Genomic DNA, 22770 nt, shown 5'->3' with positions numbered 1-22770 from the left:
ACCGTGACTGCCTTGTACGGCAGCACCTCCACCAACGTGTGTCAAAACATAGTCATCTGCTAATGCAGCAGCTTCAGCAGCTGTCCTGACTGCGTGCTCACTGATATACACTGCAATGTGCTCCGGTACAGAATTTTTTAATTGCTAGAATAACGAGATCCCTCAATGCCCCGTGAGAATAAACGTCAGTTGCCGCACACCAGCGATCGAAATGGGTGGAAATATCCCGAGCAAACTCGAGGTGAGATTTATTACCTCTCTTCCAATTCCTAAACCGCTGACGATAAGCTTCAGGCACCAGCTCGTAAGCCTTGAGAACGGCATATTTAACGAAATCATAGCGCAAATAGTCACTGCCACTTAAAGATGAATAAGCCTGCTGAGCCTTCCCGGTTAACACACACTGTAACAATAACACGCGAGTGGCCTCAGACCACCCCCTTACACCTGCGAGACGCTCAAACATTGAAAAACAAATGTCCGGATCCTTCTCATTAAACCTGGGAACCAACCTCAAATCATTTAATTTATCCACTGACCTCCCTGGGGTCCCGCTTTGACTAGCTGAATTATCAGGAAACAGGACATCAGCCGCTACTTTGCCCTCTCTAATTAATTCCAGTTTATCCCTCTGAAACTCCAACTTAGCCTGCTCAGTTTCCTGCCTCAATTTCTCCAAGGACACCGCTCTTTCCAGCTCAATGCCCCGTCGCATCTTCTCCACGGCCAACTCTTTTTCCGTCTCCAACTCTAAGCGTAGTTTGAGTAACTCCTTCTGTTGCTCGAAACTCAAAACAGCACTTTGACCCGCTATTTATTTTGTGCGCCCGGGGACAGGAGTATCAAACACCTTACTTTTCAACAAACAAGCCCTCAAATTCGCTTCCACCGACTCTTTCACTCTTTTATCGCCAACTTCAAACCCATAATACTGAGCTATGTTCACCAATTGATCCTTGGTACACTGATCCAAGAATCCTTCAGAAGGTGCAGCCACAAACGCCCCCACAATATCCTCCATATTTACCCAATAACAGCTATTTCCACAGAGGAAATTCAATTTCTTAGCCCACCTGTGCACACAGTAGGAATAAGCAGCCCCGCTAGCTGACTTCCTAACCACAAACTTACTACATAACTCCCCCCCTATAGTCTTCATGAGGCGTAGCGGTGGGTACTTATGCACTTAAAGCCCGCTGGACCAAGAGAGGCGACCAGGTAATCGGCAACCCCCCTGAACCACGGAAGTGCTCCCGAGCAAGTTTAGGGAAAAGGGAAAGTGAAGCTCTAACCGCTGTACCTCAACACTATCAAAGCCCCCCCCCCCCCCCCCCCCCCAGACGAAACCCAAAAGGGAAACGCCTCTTGAACCTACCAGGGGAAACACTCCTACAGGTATTGTATACACAGGCGGGACCACTACCTCCTATTTTTCAGCGAATATTTAAGAGAACAGATCACCGCTATCGGACAAAAACACATCTCATCAAATCCCACAAACCCGGGACCATACGCGTTCCAAAATAACGCTTAGGCACCCGTAGAGTGCAAACACAACACCATATAAGGCCACATACGTCACTGTCCTCAGAGGGAATCCCCTCAAAAAACTCAGGCTACCAACTAGCCACGAACACAGGCTAATTCAGGCACAGCTAACGCCAAAACAACCCAACCAACCCAACCAACTCCCGGTTCATACTCATCCCGGACGAGCCCCCAGTTGTTATGACAGGCTCGTAGGCCACAACGGAAAGATAACGAGACGTACACGAGTTTCCAAAAGCTACGGCACATTTATTGCGGTTGTTCCATATAATGCAAAAGATGGATGGACGAGGGGAGAGGATCGCTGTGTTACTCCTTCTGCGGCCGGCTTGGAGAGTGTCAGGACCGCCATGTGACTCCGGGCAGCTGGGCTTAATAGCACCTCGGCTCCGGCCAGGTGTCCGCGATCGCGCTGATTGGCCTCTTCAGCTCCACCCCACCGTAAGACCTGTAACACACCTGCACACAGGCTCTGGGGCCGTCACATAGTGTTTTGTCAGTATATTTTAAATAACTAGGTTAGCTACGTTAGCTAGCTAGCTTCCAGCAGAACTGCAATAATAACAGAAGAAATCATATCATCATTGTAAAAATAAGCCGATAAAACTTACAGTGACAGATGCCCAGTTTTTGGCAATAAGCGCTCTGGTTACAGCTATATGCATCACTTTTTTGTGTTCCTGATTCGGTTGTGCTGTGAGCTTTTTGCAGCGTTCTTTTATTTGCAGCGTTTCGTTAATGAATTACATTTTAAAGTTGGTGGATATTTTTTATTTTTGTTTATTTATTTGCAATGTTTTTTAAACTGCAGCACGTTTCGACGAAATCTAAACTTTTTGGGCCGTTGTAATGCGATTGCACCTGTCGGCCACCATACCATGGAAGTGATAATGAACCATTTAGCTATAAACTGGAATGACTTGCAAATTGACTTCCATTTAGTGACTTGCATTAGTGCCGTGCCACACTACACAATCCCACTCAAACCCACACAATTGGAACACGGATGCATAAACACTTTAGTAACATGATCTCTGTCCGTGTTGGCCAGAAATCCTGTATATATATTTTTTTCTTTGTTAGGGATTAAATGTTAGGCACATAATGTCCACAGAGCTGCAACACTGAGCATGCACCAACATGTCTGACATGATACAGAGAATACGTTTATTTTAAACCTGGAAGAATACATGTCCTTAAATTGAGGAAGGACAGAACAGGCTTTCAGAAAGTTGTTTTGACAGGTGCTGGAGATTTGGAGACTGTCAAATGCGGGAGGTTCTTCTGACACGTGAAGCAATTCTTGTCAGTTTTGCCAGCTGCGTTATCAAAGTCCATTAAAGTGGACCTATCATGCTATATTTGAATAATATATTGTAGGGCCATACCTATATAAAACATTATAAACTATTTCAGCCCTGTCTTCACAAGGGCTGATCCTGTGGCAAATGAGCTGCAGCTGACCACGCCCCCCTGCAAAGGAGTGGGACGAGGGACGAGCGTCATGTTACCATGCTGTTACCATGCCACGCAACCTCTCATTCCCCTGATAGGTGGAGAGTTGCCCATATAGGCGGAGCACCCCGTTTCTGACGTCAGAACAATTTCAAAGCTGTATTAGTCTGTATCAGCTCCATTGCAGCCCCGTTTTTAGAGATTTGGGTATGGAGGAAAAGAGAGAGGGTTGTGTTTTTCTGACACTTGGTGAGTTGCACCGGGGACACATATTCATGTATAAAAGACGTACAAAAGTGCATTTTGCATGATAGGTCCCCTTTAAGTGAAACCTTTGATACCGCGTGGGTTCCTTTTGATCAGGAACTAATATGAACATTAAGAGCACAACACCTTACGTAAAATGACTTTAGGAAAGAAAGATCAACTTGAAGCAGTTTTTGTTTTTTAAATATTATGTTAATGTCTTTACCTCTGCCCAACTAGCCGGTTAAATCGAGCTTACAGTTAATTCTTGACCATAAAAAACAACATCTTCATACATTGAAGAAGGTAAGTCAACTACTTGGCAAAGGTGAGCAAAGATGGCTGCCATGGTTAAACGATGGATGTATTGAGAACTGGATACAGCGTCAAAATGCACTTCAGTTTCCCTTAAGCCGCGCCTCCGACCTCCTGCTCTCAGCTCAGTCAGATAAATGGAGAAGAACAATAATGTTGGATTCGGCTTTGAGCGCATTTTACAACTTTAAGCCCAAATTATTCGCTGATTATCTGTCTTTTTGCCAATGTAAGCCAATGGTAAAAAGTATTTTGGGCCCAATGATGTCAACTCACACGGAAGTAGTAGTAGCCTACTGGTTAAATGTCCAGTGCACTTCCTTGAGGTTCAGGTTTCAAGTTCTCTTTATACATCCATGGATCAACCTCACTTTTCTGTCAACACCCAGAAAAGCTAAATGGATCTTCTACCGTTGAAACGTGTCCTGTGATTTGGCAATGTATGTAAAGCTACTCAGACTGAAATGTTAAAGAAGGAAGCAGGTTTTCCTTTACTCTAATCAATAAATGTTTCGGTCTGTGCTCATAAATCGTTTAGGCATATAAAGAACTGGCAGTCTCTATCAGGCAGAAGCTGTTGGAGTAGAACTTTGCTCAACGAATAAAATTGATCGTATTATTAGTGTAGCAGGATGAGAGTCCTAATCCCTGGTAAAGCATATTCTCCTCATTTGGTTCTTGTGAGGATATCACCACCAGGGGGCACCATATAAAAGAGCAGAGGTTTCTAGCTGGCTGCCTCTTGTTTGTTGGTGCACACATAGATGGCTCAAGGGGGAGTCGCCAGCGTAGCTCACCGGCGGCCATCTTGCCACAGTCAACAGCTACTGCTACAGCTGTTGTAAGGTGAGTGATCTGCACAAAAATACTCTTAACTCGCTGAAATCTTGACTGATTTAGAAACGGTTTGGTTTATTATAAACGGTATTAGCATGGTTATGATACAGGAGACGACAAGACATGTTGAAAAAAAAAATTCATGATTATAATTATAAGCATTCAGTATCATAACTACATCTTTGATGTTTATAACAAACCAAACCGTTTGAAAATTGGTTGAAAATTGAGCAATCTACGGTTATTTCAATAGTGCACCATAGACATAATGTTATGAATGAGCGAGCCTGTGGCAAGATGGCCGCCATGTGGCAACGTCGGTCTCCATTGGCCAGCAGCGCGGGTGAGTCATCTAGTGTTGACACAATAGTGTATATATATATATATATATATATATATATGGGTGCATAGACCGGCCCCGCTTCCGTGTTTGCCGTGTTAAAAAATGGATAAAGGTGGTGTTGTAGGAGCTGTGTTTCTTGACCTAAAAAAGGCATTTGACACTGTTAATCATAAAATACTCATATCTAAGCTTTCCAGTTTTAACTTTTCTTCACAAACATTTAAATGGATTGAATCTTATTTGTTTAACCGATCTCAGTATGTGAGAGTTCAAAATTATGAATCTGCTGACCTTTGTCTTTCGACAGGGGTCCCACAAGGTTAAATCCTGGGACCATTACTATTTTCGCTATATCAATGATTTACCATCTGTATGTCCTGACACAAACAATCCAAATGTAGGCAAATGACACTGTAATATATGTACATGGAAGCAATATGACACAAGCGATGAACTAATGAACTGACAAACACCAGGGTTCATGTAACAACTTGGTTGGAACAATGCTGTTTGCAACTAAATATTTGTAAAACAGTATGCATCTTCTTCACCAAAACAAAGTCCTCTTGTGTTGAGCCATATGTTTTTGTATCAGGGGAGAGGCTACAGGTGGTGTCACAATACAAGTACCTTGGAGTCATGATTGATTCAACACTCAATTTCAAGGCTCAGGTTAAAAAAGTATGTAATAGGGTCAAATTCAGTCTGTCGAATTTTAGGTTCACCAGAGATTACATGTCAATTGAGGCATCTCTGATGTACACACACTATGGTTCTCTCACACATCACCTACTGTTTAACGACTTGGTCACATGCCAGTACAATAACATTAAAACCACTGGAGTCATTGTACAAACAAACACTCAAAATACTGGACAACAAATCTGTTTATTCGCATCACTGCCCAATACTCAAAAAATACAACTTGTTGAGCTGTAAACAAACAAATGCTTGCCTTTTTTACAAGATTGTCCACAGCCTTACCTCACCTCCTCTTAGACAGTTTATTATCATACGCACAACTGCAACTAGGATAACAAGAGGTGCAGCGAGAGGAGATTGCATTATTCCACTCAGAAAAAAAAAGTTCTTTCAGTCAGTCTTCATTAGGCGCGTTCACACCGGAGTACTTTGGAGTACTTTTCCCACAATAGTTCATCAGAACTACGATATATTTGCGTTCACACCAAAAAGCCCCAGGAACTAAAGTAGTTCAAATTAGTTCGTCTGACCCGCTTTTCAGTCCCTGCTAGAGAGCAGGGACTGTCGTGGGAGAAAATAGTTCGTACGTCTGATTGGCTGTGCGGAATGCAAACCACGCCCGTTTGACTCTGAATTTTTTTTTGTAAGCGGCCATTGTATTTGCTCGCTTCGGGCCAGCGGACCCGAAGAGATTACTTTTGTGAAAGCAGTTATTATAGCAACACTAAATAAATCATCGGAGCGGTGGAGTGATGAGGATGTGTCGGCGCTTCTGGCGATTTACTCGGAGGACGCGAAGCGCCGCATTCAGAAGCTTCTACTGAATGCAGTTTCCGTGGCTCAGCAAAGTTAGCAGACCTGGCAAAGTCATGTCGGGACGACTACGAAGATAAAATACATGCACTGCACTGTTTTAATCTGCACAATACTGGTCTTAGATGTACTTTTATTTGCTCAGTAGATCGAGCTAGCCATGCTAGAACTTGCTATCATAGGTCCAAGCTGGCTAACAACATCTAGCTAGCTAGCTATTCTCAGCCGTGCCCGCTATGAACACGTCTTGACTTGTGAATAAGTGTGCAATGTTCTGTAATTTGCTTCACTAACTCATGGCACTAATCGTGTGTTTCAGGCGAGGTGTTTCTCTCAGGATTAGAAACTAGTTTTCCCCTCCAGGATAAAACGATAATATAACGTTAGCAATTAGCATGCTAGCTTGACATAATGCTACCTCTAACAAAACATTGTAGTTGCTATAATTTCAAGCCATTTGCAACATTCATTCTACATCTTAATGGTAAAAGCTTAAACAGTTGATTACCTGCATGCCACAAAGACTGATGTTCTAATATTTTTGCACATTTAAGTAGAAATGTAATTGAAATTCTATTTATTTTTCCTTTTTTTTATTGATTGTTATAATTGTACTCAGCCATGTTATGTTAGATGTCAATCCACTTACACTGTAACTACTCTGGCCTTGAAAGAAGGTTACACATCTAACTGATGTCCACTAATCCCTATAAAACAAAGTTCAAGCATACATTAAGCACAAAACAATAAATAAGGGCACTTTGATATTTATTCTTTATTTGATATTATTTGATCCTATCTATCTATCTATCTTATCTTCTACTTTACACCTGCATTTTGTACACTGTCCCTGCCTGCACCATGTCAAATGTTGGACAATGTTGTCTCGTTGTTGCGATTAAACTGATCTTGTATCTTGCATATTTCACCTTAGGAAAGTGGGCACGCGATGACAGCTTCCTTGACACCATCATGGCGATGGACCGCCGTGCCATGGTCAGCAAGGAGAATGAGGACCTGCGTGCCAAGGAGATGCACGACGAACGGCTGCTGCATTCACACAAGGCCCAGGAATCGAGGTGGAGCAACAAAATACCTTTCAGGCTGGGCTTCTGGCAGTGCTAAGCGAGCTGATTAAATCCAACAGGCCTTCAATACAAAAATTAAGAAAAACTTGTCGTCGTTGTTGATAAACTGTACAATGACTTGTTGGGAGGCGTGTGGTGCAGTGGTCTGGTGCGTTGGTGTTCGGATCAGGGGAGCACAGGTTCAAACCCCACTGCAGTCAGGATGTCGTTGTGTCCCTGGGCAAGACACTTCACCCCAAATTGCCTACACCTGGGACAGTTAATTTTGTATTATTGTGATTATATATGCCACTGTTATTAATACTGACACCTAACTTTGCACTAAGGTGTGTCTGCTGCTGAGCCTACCTATTGTTATTATATATATATATATATATATATATATATATATATATATATATATATATATATATATATTGCCACTGTTATTATATTGTTTTGATACTACTGACACTTATTGATCTGCTGCTGATAAATAAAAGAGAACCTACATGCACAGCACTAGCATCATGACTGTCTTTGTTTAAACCAGCAGCAGTGCAGCGGTACACAGACTAACCTGTGTGTGTGTAACGTAGTTCTTCAGGTGTGTATGCTTAACATGTATGTATTTATCACAGTAAAGATGGTATACAAAAGCTTTTTAAAGAGCTTTCAACCTCATCCCATTGTCTTTAACACACATTTAACATAATAATATACTCATATTAATATACAAATATACAGTATGAGTACTGTTTTGATACTGACATTTAATCTTTGCACTAAGGTGTGTCTGCACTATTGTAATTGTGTCTGTTGACTGTGGTAAATAAAAGAGAGAACCAAATGCACTGTACAAAAGATCAGCTTTATTGTCAATTTACAATTTCCATGCTGTTCAGATGCCACATAAGGGCTGTGCGCGTGTCTTGCCCCGCAGCGATTTTTTAGGTTGCGTCTCCCCAACGTTGCTTTCAGGCGAATACAGGGGAGTTGAAAAGAGCCCTTGGACATTCGGAAATCTTTGATCCACTGCACATTGGTGTACGTTGGCACCACCTTCTCCCACCAGGCCGATGTTCTATTGTTCACCCAGAGAGAGCGCGGGACACGACGCGTTCCGTAGTATTCGCATATCTGGAACACATACAAAGACACAAATTAGCCCTACATAACTCCATAAATCCTACATTAGATAGTATTAATGTGATTTAATGAACGTACCATTGCTGTTCTTTGGGCGTGATAACGGCCATCATCCTCAGCTGTGCTACGGTGAAACATGTCCATAGCGTGTGCTTTCGTCGCCCAATCCTTTTGTTAAGGCTTCTTAACCGCCTTCGCCTCCGACTCAGCATTTCTATTGCATTTGAATGGTTGATCTGTATTTGTATTTGTGGCTGAGTTATTGGCTTAAATAACTCAGTTACGAAGCTGTATAACACGACCACCAAAACGTCAACTCCATACCGTGTCTGAGGTCGGAAGGTAAACAGAAGCATACAGCGGAAGCGGAATTTTTTTTTCTTCTTCTTCTCTCGGTTTTTTGGCGAATTGCAACTTTAACGTGCATACCGCCACCTACTGTACTCGCCGTGAAGTTGTTTGCGGCCTGCCAGTAAACCCAAAGCAGAAGAAGAAGAAGTGACGTCAGCGGCTCATTTGCCTAATCCACCCCCAGGAACTCATTTTGGTGTGAACGCGATCTGCTTTAGTTCATCAGAACTAAAGAGCTCTCATGAACTAAAGTTCTCATGAACTACTGTGGGAAAAGTACTTGGTGTGAACGCCCCTATTTTCTGTTCAAGCTGCTCAGCAATGGAACTCAATCACATCTACAATCAGACCAGACGACGTTTAGTTTATTTAAATCCCAACTCAAAACATGGTTAGTGAGGAATCAGCTCTGCCAACACTGACACAATCTTCTGCTCCTTACAACCCACTGCCTGTGTTTTAACATGTTCTTTTGTTTTATTTGTTTTTGTTTTATTGTTCTGTCTTTTTATTCTTTTATTTAAGTATTCCAGTAATGTATGTTGCATGTTTTAATTTGATTGTATTTACTTGTTTAAAATTAAATGTGTTTTAGGTTGACTTATAAAATCCGTCCAGGGACTACAGATGAAAAATAGCTCATTTACAGCAATGTGAATTAATGTGCACTGTCCCTGTTAAATAAATGAATAAATACAAATAAATTGAACTCTGGGGCTAACTCCCTCTATAATTTGTCATTACTTTGGCCACTTGATTTACACCAGTTTGTTTATTTTGTTCTAGTTAATTGTTTATTTTGTTTGACTGAACCTTTTCTCTTGTGATTTGTTTTATTGTAAGTGTTTATATAGGTTTTTATCATATTTTGTTTATGAAAACATATTTGATATTGTGTTTGTTTATTATTTGATTTACGTAGTTTGATCCCATTAACTGTGTTTCCCTCTTTGTTCCCCAATTGAGTTACTGAGAGCTGAAGGTGGTGGTGCTGGTGTCCCTCCCTTCTTTTGTGTGTGATGTGCTCCCCCGGGATTTGATTTCCTGCACGTATGACTGGGATGATTTAAGTTTGGTTTGTTGGGGATCCCTCCACTCACTCGTCGACCCTATCCCCCCACTGGTAAGCCTCAGCCCCTAATTAATTCCCCCCTTTGTGTTATAGCCCTGTGTGACTGTTTTAAACTGCATTTTAACTATTGACTTGTGCTTAATAAAATAATATATTTTTGATGAATTGATGATGCGTCTCCTGCCCAATTAGTATTCAAACCTTTGTTTCCTATCTATAACTGAAAACCTGTTAATATTTCCTTCAGTGAAACTCCCAAGGTGGCGTAGTCGGAATTGTGAATTGTGTAATCAAACTAACTTTAAACAAATACCTTCACCTATCCTCCCCTCTGTGGCCGCTGCCACATTAGTAACCAGTAAAATAATTGTAAAGGTGTGAACAGTGTCCGCCCAGTGGATGCATCAGATATGTTTGTGTGTAACTTCATGTGTGTGTGTGTCTTTGTGTGTGTAGGAGGGTTCATGCAAGGACAGAAGGCCCTATGATTGATGGCTGATAGCTTGATGGAAAAGGGGTTCCCAAAACGACATAGGGGCAGGAGTAGCTAGAGAGCGACTGCGCAAATATTAGAAAACACTAAAGTCAGTAGAAAATCAAACCAAATTATTGTGATTACAGTTTTAAGATGGAACATCAGGGGTTAGAACTGTTACACTACAAAAAGGAGAAAGCACGTTCATGCTTTGGTCAAGTTGTCCGGAGAGTGGCCCGGGTTTTCATTATTTTAAGAATCAAACTATGCATCAAACTCTGATTGTCTGCAGTGCATTCTGGGAACCTGATGAGACTCCAAGTGCTACGGAACAGATGAAGATTAAAAATGTTGTTGAAGAGAACCGTGTTCATATTCTAGCCTAGGCGTATTTGTTATACACAACATACTATCCAATGGGTCAATCCAGACTGCATATAAAAGTCATTGGGACAATGTCAAACATTTAGAATGCTGGATTACAACACTTGTGAGATATAACAGGACGTCTGTAGGGACTTTGTTAATAGGATTCAGGTTAAGAACATTAAAGGGGCCCTGTTATGCTCATTTTCAGGTTAATATCTGTATGTTGTGCCTCTACTTTGACATGTTAACATGCTTTAATGTAAAAAAATGGCTTTATTTTTAATTCATTAATCATTACTTTTGCAGCACCTCTTTCCCCCCTCTTTCTGAAACCAGTCCAGAAGCCCAGTCTGCTCTGGTTGGTTCGCTGGTCGGCTCTGTTGCGATTGGTCAACTTCTTAGAGATGTCCCGCCCCTTAGCCTTTCACGTACTTTGTGTTGGAGCTATGACAACAGAGGTATGAGTTTTACAGAGTGATGTAATTTGTCAGTGGGTTTGAGAGAAACTCCCCTTGGAGGAACTTTGGGATTTTAGCCTTTGGAAACCATTTACATGCACAAAAACCTATATAATGTTATTTTTCATCATTGGTTTTGGTTTTGTAGTGTTTTTTAAGGTTCTGCTCTCTCCCCTCCCCATCCCTTCTCTGCAGGGCTTGAATGTGGCAGCGGGCGTGGCTGGCATTCTCCTGGCTGCAGATGAGGCACACCTCTTCCCAATCACCTCATCTTCCTCCTCCATAAAAGCCCAGTCCTCACTCCACTACTCTGCCAGATGATTCCATAGCCGCGTTCACACCAAGTACTTTGCCGTACTTAGTTCCCAGCACTTAGTTCCCAGCACTTAGTTCCCAGCACTTAGTTCCCAGCACTTAGTTCCCCCATGGAACTAAGAGCCGATCGCGTTCACATCGGAATAAGTTCCCTGAGGGAAGATTACGCAAATGAGCCGCTGGCGTCACTTCTTCTTCTGCTTTGGGTTTACTGGCAGGCCGCAAACAACTTCACGGCGCATACTGCCACCCAAAGTCCCCTTTTGTGTTGCCATAAGTTAGTCTCTCTGCGTTTGTGCGCTGGGCGAATGCTAATGCTAATAATGCTAATGCGAGGATGATAAAATGTTTTACGGGGCGTGGTTTGCAATTTGCGAGGAGAATACCACCTCTCAGCAGGCACTAAAAATGGGGGTAAAAGTTCCCGGCACCAAGTTCTCTTTTTGGTGTGAACGCGACATAAGGGGTACTAACGGAACTAAACGGAAAAATTACGGGGAAAGGTACTCCTGTGTGAACGCGCCTCATGTAGTTGGATGAACGAGAGGGCCTCTCTTTGTTCCAGAGCTCTTATTTTGAGCCAACTCTCAACTCTAGTGTTTTTTCCTTGGACAACTCTCTCTTCTCACCGGATATTTTTCAGCTAACCAGCTATCTTCCTGCCATCAGGGCCTGCCTTTTTTGTTAGCATTTTTTATTAAACACCTTGAAAACCTTACCTTAAGCAGACTCTGCTTTGGGCTCCTTTAAATAACAGAGCGTCACATATAACACACTAAAGGAAAGGGAAAACACCATAAAGCATAATAGGCAGGGGTGCACATAACTGGTACGCAGGTACGCATGCGCGTCAAAAATCTGAAATGCGTTCAGTCACTTGTGTCACTAAGCGCCTTTGCGTACCGACGCGTCCAGAAGGCCGTGCACAAACGGGGTTACTGTTAACGTCGGAAAATTACGCAAACCGGCTGCGGAGGGAGACTCCCCTGTGCACATTCTGTGCCCCGCGTACACACTGGAGAACTGCACAAAATCGTCTGATCACAACGTTCACGGCACGCTCAGCTGAGTACCTGGGTGTTTCTCAATGTCGAGGAAGGCTCCTCCAGAGCCACTATTTCAAGGATGCTACGTCATCGAGTCCTGCCGAAGGACTGTTCTAATGTCCAGGATCCTTGGAATTCTACCGAGGCCGGCGTCCTTCGTTGCGGGAAATTTCGAGGCTGCACATGTGTATCCTCCGCGGTCTTAAAATCCCCACAATGCTTTGCGCACGGACCAATTTCCCAAATCTTTGGCAGAAATCGCGCACCATTTAAGGCGGGGCCTCGCATATGACGCACACCTGTTAGCCTGTTCCACCATTCTTCGTTTTCCGAGGCTAGGAAGGATTCTTGCCTCGCTTCTGAAGGACCTGACTCGGAAGACATGTACTACCAAGGAAGCGTCCTCGACATTGAGAAACACCCCCTGACTGAGAAAGTTATGTGCAGCCCTGATAATAGGTCCCTTTAAGGAAGTCTCACGTATTATCTGATCAAAATCGAAACTGCTGCTCAGGCAGTTCAATGAAAGAAGAAGCTGCACCCCATGATTTAGACCATGATTGTTTATTGGACATTACCTTGTAATATGTTTAAAGACTTTCTATTTTCCACATATTACATTGAAGACTGTTGTACAAGTCTTGAAGTCGGTAACAAACACATGTTTTCTTTGTGTGTATCTCAGGCCTCTTCTCTTGGGTTTAGGCGTGGGCCGCGGGGCTCAGGACGGGGCCAGGGACAAATGGGGTGGATAGCTGCGTCCGATCCATGGCAGTGGAATGAGTGGAATGGGGGCATATGACGCTGCCTTTCTTGGTCAGGAGGGGGAGGAGGGCCACCAACACCACCAGCAGGGGGAGGAGGAAGCCCCACAGTATCTTCGGGCCTACATATGGGCTCCCGTTCACCATCGCCGAGGGCAGTAGAGTTCTGTTAAGAGCAGACCGAACAGAGTCAGTGTAAGTGAAATTCTGGCAGTCATGACAGTAACTAAGTATACTTACTCAAGTACTAAAAGTACTGTTTTGACATAAGTTTTCTTTGCTTGAGTATTTTTCATTTTATTTTAGGCAAATGTTATACTCCACTCCATTTATTTAACACTCACAGTTACTAGTAGCAAGTGAATACACATAATACTCTGATATGATATGATGCAGTACTGTGTTACTATTCTACCCAGTATTTTACCAAGTATCTATATTGTCTCCAGACTAACAAATTACAACATTAAAATGCTCTTTTACATATTTTTTGGTGAATCTCTTTGGTATTCCATAATAATGCAATACTGTGAACACTTTCATTTGCACATTAAGTAGGTATACTGTAAGTATATTTTGCTAACGATATTTCTGTATTTTTACTTAAGTGGCATTTTGAAAGCAGGAATGTTCCTTGTGATGGAGTATTTTTGGACTGTAGTATTTTCTTTTTTAGTCAAAGGTGGGGTAGGTAAGTTTGAGAAACCGGCTCGAGATACACTTTTCGTTATATTCCATGGAATGCTCTTAACATCCCGATAGCAATGAATATTTTAAGTGCTTTGACAAAAAATCCATAAAAAAATGTCATCAGTGGAAGCCGTAATACTGTAAAAAGTACGACCAATCATTTTAGCCGGCCCGGCTAAAATAACTGGATGGCCTACCTGCCTGTCAGCCTTCCATCTGTGCACAAACTTATCTCGTGCCCTCATTGGTCATGTGCGCGTTCGTGTGTGTTGGAGGAGGGGCTCTGTAAGGAAGTGGCAGATTTGTTCCGGTTGTGTATTTTCAAATTCTAGCGCACTCGAGCTGGTTTCTCCAAAATTACCTACCCCACCTTTAAGTAAAGGATCAGAGTACTTCCTCTGATCTCTGCACATATATCTGGTTACACAATTGATCAATAATAGATATATAACACAGTATTATGAGCGTTTATGTGTAGAATGCGGACTCACCATTGGAGGGTAGTATTCGCACTCAACAGACCCGAGTCCCTCGGATTTTGTGTAAGATGAACGGCAGTAAGCATGGCGCTTCAAAGAGAAAAGAGAGAGAGACAATTATCTCAGTGAGCAACACTGTGATTGCATTATAAAAAACGTCACACGACATAATGACGGTCACTTGATGTATAGTGGTCACATGACACAGTGTCGGTAACATGAAAAAATATTTCACATGGCATAAAGTCGATCTCATGATATCAAAGTCAATAAACAGTCAGTAACATGACATTACTGTAGGTTGGCAATGGTAACATCCTCCCCTCTGGCAGGAGGCTGCGCTCCATCGGGACCAAAACCTCACGCCACCTGAACAGTTTCTTCCCCTCCGCTACCGGCCTCTCAAACAAGGCCCGGCCCCCCCGCTGATACTTTACCTCTGCCACATTATAGACTATATGCATTACATTAATGCACACAATGTTCCTACTCCTTTCTGCACATATTCTGATTTCACATTTCTTAGTTTATATGCAAAAATGCATTCATAGCATTCTAGTTCCCTGCAAACTACTGCTTTATTTATCTTATTGCTATTTAACTGTATTTTATTACGGTGTAAAAAACATTTTCTGTTTCATATTAGATTTCTTGTTTTTTATATTTTATGTATGCACCATGACATCAAGTCAAATTCCTAGTATGTGTGAACCTACCTGGCAATAAACCTGTTTCTGATTCTGATTCTGATAACATTACACTGGTCAAACGATATAAAATTGGTAAAATTAGAGAAATTCAGAACACAACATAATATTGTTAACATTAAATAATGTCTGTTGCATAATTTAATGTTGGTAACACGACATGACGCATGTCAAACATCATAAAGTTGGTCACATGATTGAAAGTCGGTAACATGATATCACGTTGCACACATGAAATTAAGTCTGTCGCATGAGGCAAGGTCTGTCACTTGACGGAAAGTAGTCTGGGGAAACAATGTCAATCATAAAGTCGGTCACATGACATTACATTTGTTGGTAATATGATAAAGTACCATCAATAAAATGATGAAAACATTCTTAGACCTATTTCCATATTTTGTTGTTTTTGAGATTTATGTTGGCACCATTTGTTTGTAATATTTACACTGAGGAAAATCATTTGCTTACTTAAAAGCGATAGTGTGAGTCAAGGTAACCTATAGACCAAGTCATTGAGATCTTCCCATGTGTTTTAAGTAGCATTTAAACTGGAAGTAAAACTTGTCTTCGTCTGATAGTTTCTTGCAAATTCATTGATTATATGTCCAAGTGTCTTCTATTCGTACGAGTTGTACTTACAGCTCGATCAGGGCAGAGGGGTATGCATGCCTCAGGAAGGATTCTGGATCCCATTGGGCAATGGGACTCCACGAGGGCAATCTGAGCCCAGTAGATCGCCCCTGTCATCATCCACTGAAAGAGGAGGACATAGCACTGCATGAGGCTACAATTGTGTGTGTGTGTGTGTGTGTGTGTGTGTGTGTGTGTGTGTGTGTGTGTGTGTGTGTGTGTGTGTGTGTGTGTGTGTGTGTGTGTGTGTGTGTGTGTGTGTGTGTGTGTGTGTGTGTGTGTGTGTGTGTGTGTGTGTGTGTGTGTGTGTGTGTGTGTGTGTGTGTGTGTGTGTGTGTGTGTGTGTGTGTGTGTGTGTGTGTGTGTGTGCGCTTGCATTACTATCCTTGTGGGGACCTACATCTGTTTACACAGTCACGTGTGGGGACTCACCTCCCTTATGGGGGGTCCCCATGAGGAGGATCATTAATTTTAGGGTGAAGACTTGGTTACTGTAGGTTAGGGAAAAGGGCAGTGCTCCGGCTCTCGGGGATAATATTGTGGTAAAAAAAAAACTTTCAAAAAACTCCAAGGGAAATACATAGAATGTTTCTAAAAGCCCTGTTAAAAGTAATACAAATAAGTAAAATCAATTAAAAAAGCAAGAGGAGACCAGATCCCAGAGGAGACAGAGCAGCGGGGCCTAGAGATCTCCTAACCTTCCGGGGACCCCTAAAGGATGTGGCTGACGAGGACCCGTCCTAAGGGAATCCTTCAAAAGGCCTAGCAATGGTGTAAAAACATTGCAGATAAACAATAAAATGAATAGAGCAGTGTAGTGTAGAGCACGACATACGTCCCGCCAACACGGTGTGTGTATTTGAATTCTTTACTCCGAGTTGAATCCGTCCCACGTCCTTCAGGATGAAGTAGTTCTGGTTGGTGGTGTTCTCGTTGAATCTCTGCACAGCTTCTTTTACAGACTTTATACCATCAGGGTGATGAAGTGAGATCAGACTGGGGCAGTCAGCGCAGAGCATCATCCTCTCACTGTCTGTTACCACTGCAAACACACACACACAAACAATTATTTATCTGTCATAACCAATAGTTTCCCCACCTGTAACTCTATGGTAGTATTCATATGGAGATATTATAGACATGAATAGCGCCTTCTGAGTGATTGGTTGCATTGCAATGTACAGGGTTCGATTCCTGCATGTCTTACTCCTTGCTCCCCTCCACCCGCCCCCAAAGAAAAGAATAATCTAAAAGTAAAAACCCTATCCAAAGTTGAGGGTTTTGGGCAAATTGTCCATTATCAATGTTCTGTTGCGTATCAGGTGTATTGCATGACAGAGACCCACCTTGTCGCGTGTCACAATGGTAATTTCGGACTCTGGCGTCACCATTTCTCACACTCATCCTAACGGAGCAGTTAGCCATCACCGCCTACAGAGAAACACAGAGCTTGTTCTGTCGAGACCTCACATAACCAATAATCATACGTCAGTCTGGCTGTACATGAATGTGACACAATACGGCTAAAGAGTAACTGATCCAACACTTACCCGTGGAGTCTCTCTGCGGATCATACAGTCCTCGAAGTGCTTCGGGTTGATGTTGTGGCAAGTTGTCTCCATAAGGTCCAACTGCAGCTCGATTTCACAGCCGTCATCGACCTGCAAACACCAGAGAGTGTAAGTCACATTTCATTTTCATTTAGATGACACCTTTATCCAAAGAGACCTACAATAAGAGCAAATATAGAAACTCAGAACCCCAAGAAACCTGCAAATACATTTGCTTCAAATAAGCCATATGTGCACTATCAATGGTGAGTTCTACTGCAATACTCTCAAATTACAAATGTTTTAAATACTACATTTTCATTTCTGTCAGCGGTACGGTTAAAACAGATGTGTTTTCAATCTATGAAGCAAGATGTGTAGACTTTCTGCTGTCCTGATATCAATGGGGAGCCTATGGTTTAACCATGTCCTGGATGTAGGAAGGACCAGATCCAATCACAGCACTCTAGGCCAGCACCAGTGTCTTGTAGCAGAATCGAGCAGCTACTGGTAGCCAATGAAGGGAGCGGAGTAGCAGAACTTAGTGAGATGATATGGAGCTTTTTTTAATTTCCCTACACCACCCTGACACACTATCATGTCTTTGGAAATCTACAATATAAACATATTGTTTAGTGAGCACATAATAAAAGAGACTGTTGAGGTCATTTAAATAATTTTTTAATTACATGATGAAATATCCCTATTTTAAAGCTCACCTATTATGCTATATTTGAACAAATTATATTATAGGGCCATATCTATACAAAAATGCCTCATACCCAGGGGTGCACATAACTGGTACGCAGGTACGCATGCGCGGCAACAATCTGAAATGCGTAACGTCACTTGTGTCACAACGGTCACAACGCGCCTTTGCGTACCTGATAGGTCATCAAAACAAAAACACATATTTCGTCTATACGTGTTTCTTGTCAACACTCAGTGGAGTAAATTATTAGACATGTCCAAAAAAAACAAAGACATTAAGCAGCCACTTTGCCGTTTCGCTCCCTGCAAAAATCTTCGGACTTTCTATGACTGATTGAACTGGGTGCTGGCTGTGCCGCGCAGGACATAACCGACGGACCTGTGAAGCTTCACAGGAGAAAGAGGCTTAGATCACTGGACGACAGAGTTGGTCGCCGTGTGCACAGACGGAGCTGCTGTTAACGTCGGTGTGTACAACATAATTGTACCAAAACTACATCAACTGGCTGCAGTGGGAGACTCCCCTGTGCACATTCTGTGCCCCGCGCACACACTGGAGAACTGCGCAAAATCAGCTGATCACAACGTTCACGCTCTGTGGTCAAGCTGCTGCAGTTTTATTTACAACAGTGGAGTAAACACACAGCTGCCTGCAAACTTACTCAGGCTGTTAATGGAAGAGTTGGAAATCAGACAGGGTTAGGTGGATGAAGTGTTACTCAAGTAAAATTAGAAAAGTATTATCATCAACACCTAGTTAAAGTAGCGACAGTAAAAGTAGTCATTTTGCAGATTGGTCCATTTCATAATAATGTATATGATATGTTTTATAATTATTGATCATTAAAGTGTTTAAAAATTAGTTTGAATGACTTTGTATAGGCTACTGCAGGGTAGCTTGTGAATTTACTCCAGGTGGAACTAAAGTCTGATTTAAGACTTGATTATATTTCACATCATTCATCCAGATCTGTGAAGTAACTAAAATGTATTAACTACATGTAGTGGAGGAAAAGTACATGATTTACCTCTGAACTGTAGTGGAGTAGAAAATTGTACCTAAGTACAGTACTTGAATAAATGTACTTTGTTACTTCCCTCCTCTGAAATCAGATATGACTACAAGTCATGTGATAATTTCTTAGTATTTGATCCTTCAACTTGGCCTCAGGAAATGCAAGGACTTCACAGTTTTGGCAACAAGTTTTGGAGAAAGCAAATCGGAGGCTTAAAAAGAGACAGGGAGGTGCATCTTCATCATCTAGCATGCAAGAAGTGTAAATAGAGGACAGTGAAGGAGACACTGAGGAGGACAGTGAGGAAGACTGCACTTATTAAAACCACGCTTCATGTGGGGTGAGTACCAAACGCTGTCTCCTGGTACTCATCTGAGTAACTCACTAAAAAAGTTATGTGCACCCCTGCTCATACCCCTCTTTTTCCGCCCTGTTTCAAAAGTGCTGATTCTGGGTCAGTAGCTTCAAATAAAACCCGAGCTGTTGCTGGCCACGCCCCTTTCTGCATGCAAGCAGTGAGCTCTGAGTCTGTGAAGAGAAGAATATCTACTCTACCGGCAGAGGTCAATGTAAAGCCAGTCCACATTTTACTAATGTCGTCATGACTGCAGCTAATCTGGATCAGCTCTGTTGTACTGCCGTTTTTAGAGATAAGGAGGAAAAGTAGGGTTGTATTTTCTGACACTTTGTGAGTCTCCTTACACATATTTATGTATAAAAGACATCAAAAAGTGCATTTTGCATAATAGGTGACCTAATATCTCACAATTGTATCTCCGTTACAATTATTTTAATGAAAAAATTGAATATAAATTGATAGGTTTTCTTCCGTTAATTCAATGATTAAATTCGATCGGCTTTGAAAATACATTTCAGAAATGGTTTCTTTGGTGGTTGTAACACTGATTATGTTATAAGTAAGAAAGTCCCCTGTGGGCCGATAACAGAGTTTGGTCCAGCAGCTGTTTTTTTTCTTTTTTCGAATAAATATGTAAAATATCTTCATTTGGTAAAAAAAATTACATCTTATAATATTCTGCTGCATTTTGTGATAAACAGCTTGCACACACATTTCATACATTTTGCCACATTTTTTATTAAGTCATTACATATTGCAGGGGGTTAGACTTTTTTATATGAAAATGTAATGATACATGCATTATTATATAACTAAACGGATGTCTTCATCTGTAAACTTGTTTTTGTCTTTATTTAACAGTGAACATACAAACACTGGACATCCAAGAGGTGTCACGACACGCGATGAAGGGGCCAAGGCTGGAATCTAACCTGTAACGTTGTCAGGCTTGGGGATTAACGGATTACATGTAACAGGATTACGTAATTACGATACATAAAAAGAAAAAGGTAACTGTATTCCCTTACAGTTACATAAAAAATACCTAATCAGATTACTATTACATTTTAAATGAGGGATTACTAGCCGGATTAAAAATATTAGTTCTCTGTAAACTGTACTGCTCTGTAGGCTAATACTTTAAGTGTGAATCTATACGCCTACTGCCTGAATATGCTTTATGTTTTTTTCACTTTGTTTGGTTCATTTTTTCAATTTATAATTAAGTTTAGTGAACCTATATGATCATAAAATAGTGTGTGTGTGCTTAACTGTATGTTATAAACTAAAACAGAGCAGATTCACTACACTCTCAGTCACAGCAGAACTGAATCAATACATGGATCAGGACCAGAACACATCGCAGACATGTTTACAGAGTTCTGTTTGCTGAAGCAACCTTTAGTCACTATGCTGTCCATCTTAAAACTGCTCTAGCCCTCAAAACAGAAAAAACACACGGTTAGGATGATAATGTTGAGTTATTTGTGTTCTTCAAATATGTTTTTACACTTATTTTACACTTTTTCTTTTACAAAAGTGGTAACATTTGCACTTTTATGTGTCTCAAGATAACTGCTTAAACTTCCATACTTCAATAAAGAAAGTAGGTATTTTGAGTAATGCCAATTATTTTGTACCTTTTCCACTTTGTTGCCTTTGATCTCACTCAGCTTGAACTTGTAGCCATGGTCGTGGTTCTCGTCGATGTGATGTGCAGCCATCCGTGCCGCCGCAGCACCTCCATCCTCGCTGCAGGTCACCGGCTCCACAGCTGGAGCAGCGCTGCAGAGCAGAGCCGTCGAGCACAGCAGCAGCAGGGTGGGTAATCCCTTCATGATGCTGAGATACATGAAGCAGACGGCTGCAGCGAGGACCCTTTATAGACCTCAGAGGGAGGGACAGATACAGGAGGTTAGTGATGGAGACTGAAGAGGGGTAGCATGAGGACAGGGCCTTTAACCATGGCACTGCATGGCCACTCAAACAGTTTGTATACTGCCAAACCTTTCCTGGCACTGTAACATTTCTACTGAAGCAAGTCAAAAAAAGAAACTGTCCGTTGCATCGCAGCTTTACACGATTGTAAAATCTTATATCTCATATATACGGTGGCCCTTAAGTGCAAGACACCACAGCATTTCACAAAACGCCGCAGCATTTCAGAAAACACTACAGCATTTCAGAAAACACTACAGCATTTCAGAAAACACTACATCATTTCAGAAAACACAACAGCATTTCAGAAAACACAACAGCATTTCAGAAAACACAACAGCATTTCAGAAAACACTACAGCATTTCAGAAAACACAACAGCATTTCAGAAAACACTACAGCATTTCAGAAAACACTACAGCATTTCAGAAAACACTTCAGCATTTCAGAAAACACTACAGCATTTCAGAAAACACTTCAGCATTTCAGAAAACACCACAGCATTTCAGAAAACACTTCAGCATTTCAGAAAACACTACAGCATTTCAGAAAACACTTCAGCATTTCAGAAAACACAACAGCATTTCAGAAAACACCACAGCATTTCACATTGGACGGAAAGGGTATTCCTTTAGGGAGAACACTTCTTGATTGTGATTGGACAGAGCCAGCCAGAGAAGCACTGCTGTGATTGGTTGTTTTTGCTGCCAGTCAAGAAATGGCGCTTCGTGATTGGTCAGCACCCGACAGCGCAACATGTCCCAACACATCAACCGTTAGCTGTTAGCACACACTCAGAGCTCACAGCTCCTCATATCTGTTCAGAAACTGGACAAAAGTTAAACAAGTACAAACCACAGACTGTCTGTGTCATGGCGAATACAGTCGCTGCTTTATTTATGTCTGTATGACGCTGTTGTGAGTGTGGACGGAGCAGCTACAGGTTAGTTTAGCCTGATCGATCCGCCCCCTCTCCAGCGCGTCTTGTTTGAATGACAGGAGCAAACACTGACAGCTGCGGTGAAACTCGAGCGATTAGAGCGATGCGAAAAAAACATGAATTAATGCTTTATTAATTCATGGATTTTAAGGGGCTTATCTCCATGTGAATACTATGGTAGACTACCCAATATTCGCATCGCTCTTATTGCTCGAGTTTCACCGCGGCTGTCAGCTGTGTTTGCTCCTGTCATTCAAACAAGACGCGCTGGAGAGGGGGCGGGGCGTATCTCCATGTAAATCCTATGGGAGATACCAACTACAACAAAATGAACATATTTGACCGTGATTTAATTGTAATACACGTTTCAAAGTGATGCCGAAGTAACTACATACTGATACCGGTTAGTAAAAACCATGAATTAATG

At 41.9% G+C, this 22770-nt stretch overlaps 1 protein-coding gene across 2 annotated transcripts; it reads right to left on the bottom strand.

The window, feature by feature from the left end:
- Positions 1-13109: 13109 nt before the first annotated feature.
- On the bottom strand, positions 13110-21354 carry LOC117490931 (alpha-2-HS-glycoprotein-like). Of its 2 annotated transcripts, XM_034140713.1 has the most exons (7): positions 21107-21352; positions 17382-17492; positions 17178-17262; positions 16704-16873; positions 15841-15954; positions 14507-14584; positions 13110-13491 (listed from the first exon to the last, which is right to left on the bottom strand). In XM_034140713.1, exons 1-7 carry the CDS (start codon positions 21317-21319, stop codon positions 13243-13245), a joined length of 1020 nt encoding a protein of 339 aa, XP_033996604.1. In that variant the 5' UTR covers positions 21320-21352; the 3' UTR covers positions 13110-13242. The 2 variants fall into 2 exon arrangements, with proteins under 2 accessions (XP_033996604.1, XP_033996605.1); XM_034140714.1 differs by lacking the exon at positions 15841-15954 and having other exon boundaries at positions 21107-21354.
- Positions 21355-22770: the final 1416 nt, after the last annotated feature.

The sequence above is a fragment of the Trematomus bernacchii genome, unplaced genomic scaffold, assembly GCF_902827165.1.
Source record: "Trematomus bernacchii unplaced genomic scaffold, fTreBer1.1, whole genome shotgun sequence".
NCBI classification, from domain to species: domain Eukaryota; kingdom Metazoa; phylum Chordata; class Actinopteri; order Perciformes; family Nototheniidae; genus Trematomus; species Trematomus bernacchii.
The sequence above is the reverse complement of the archived record's forward strand: the minus strand, read 5'-3'. Positions and strand labels throughout refer to the sequence as shown.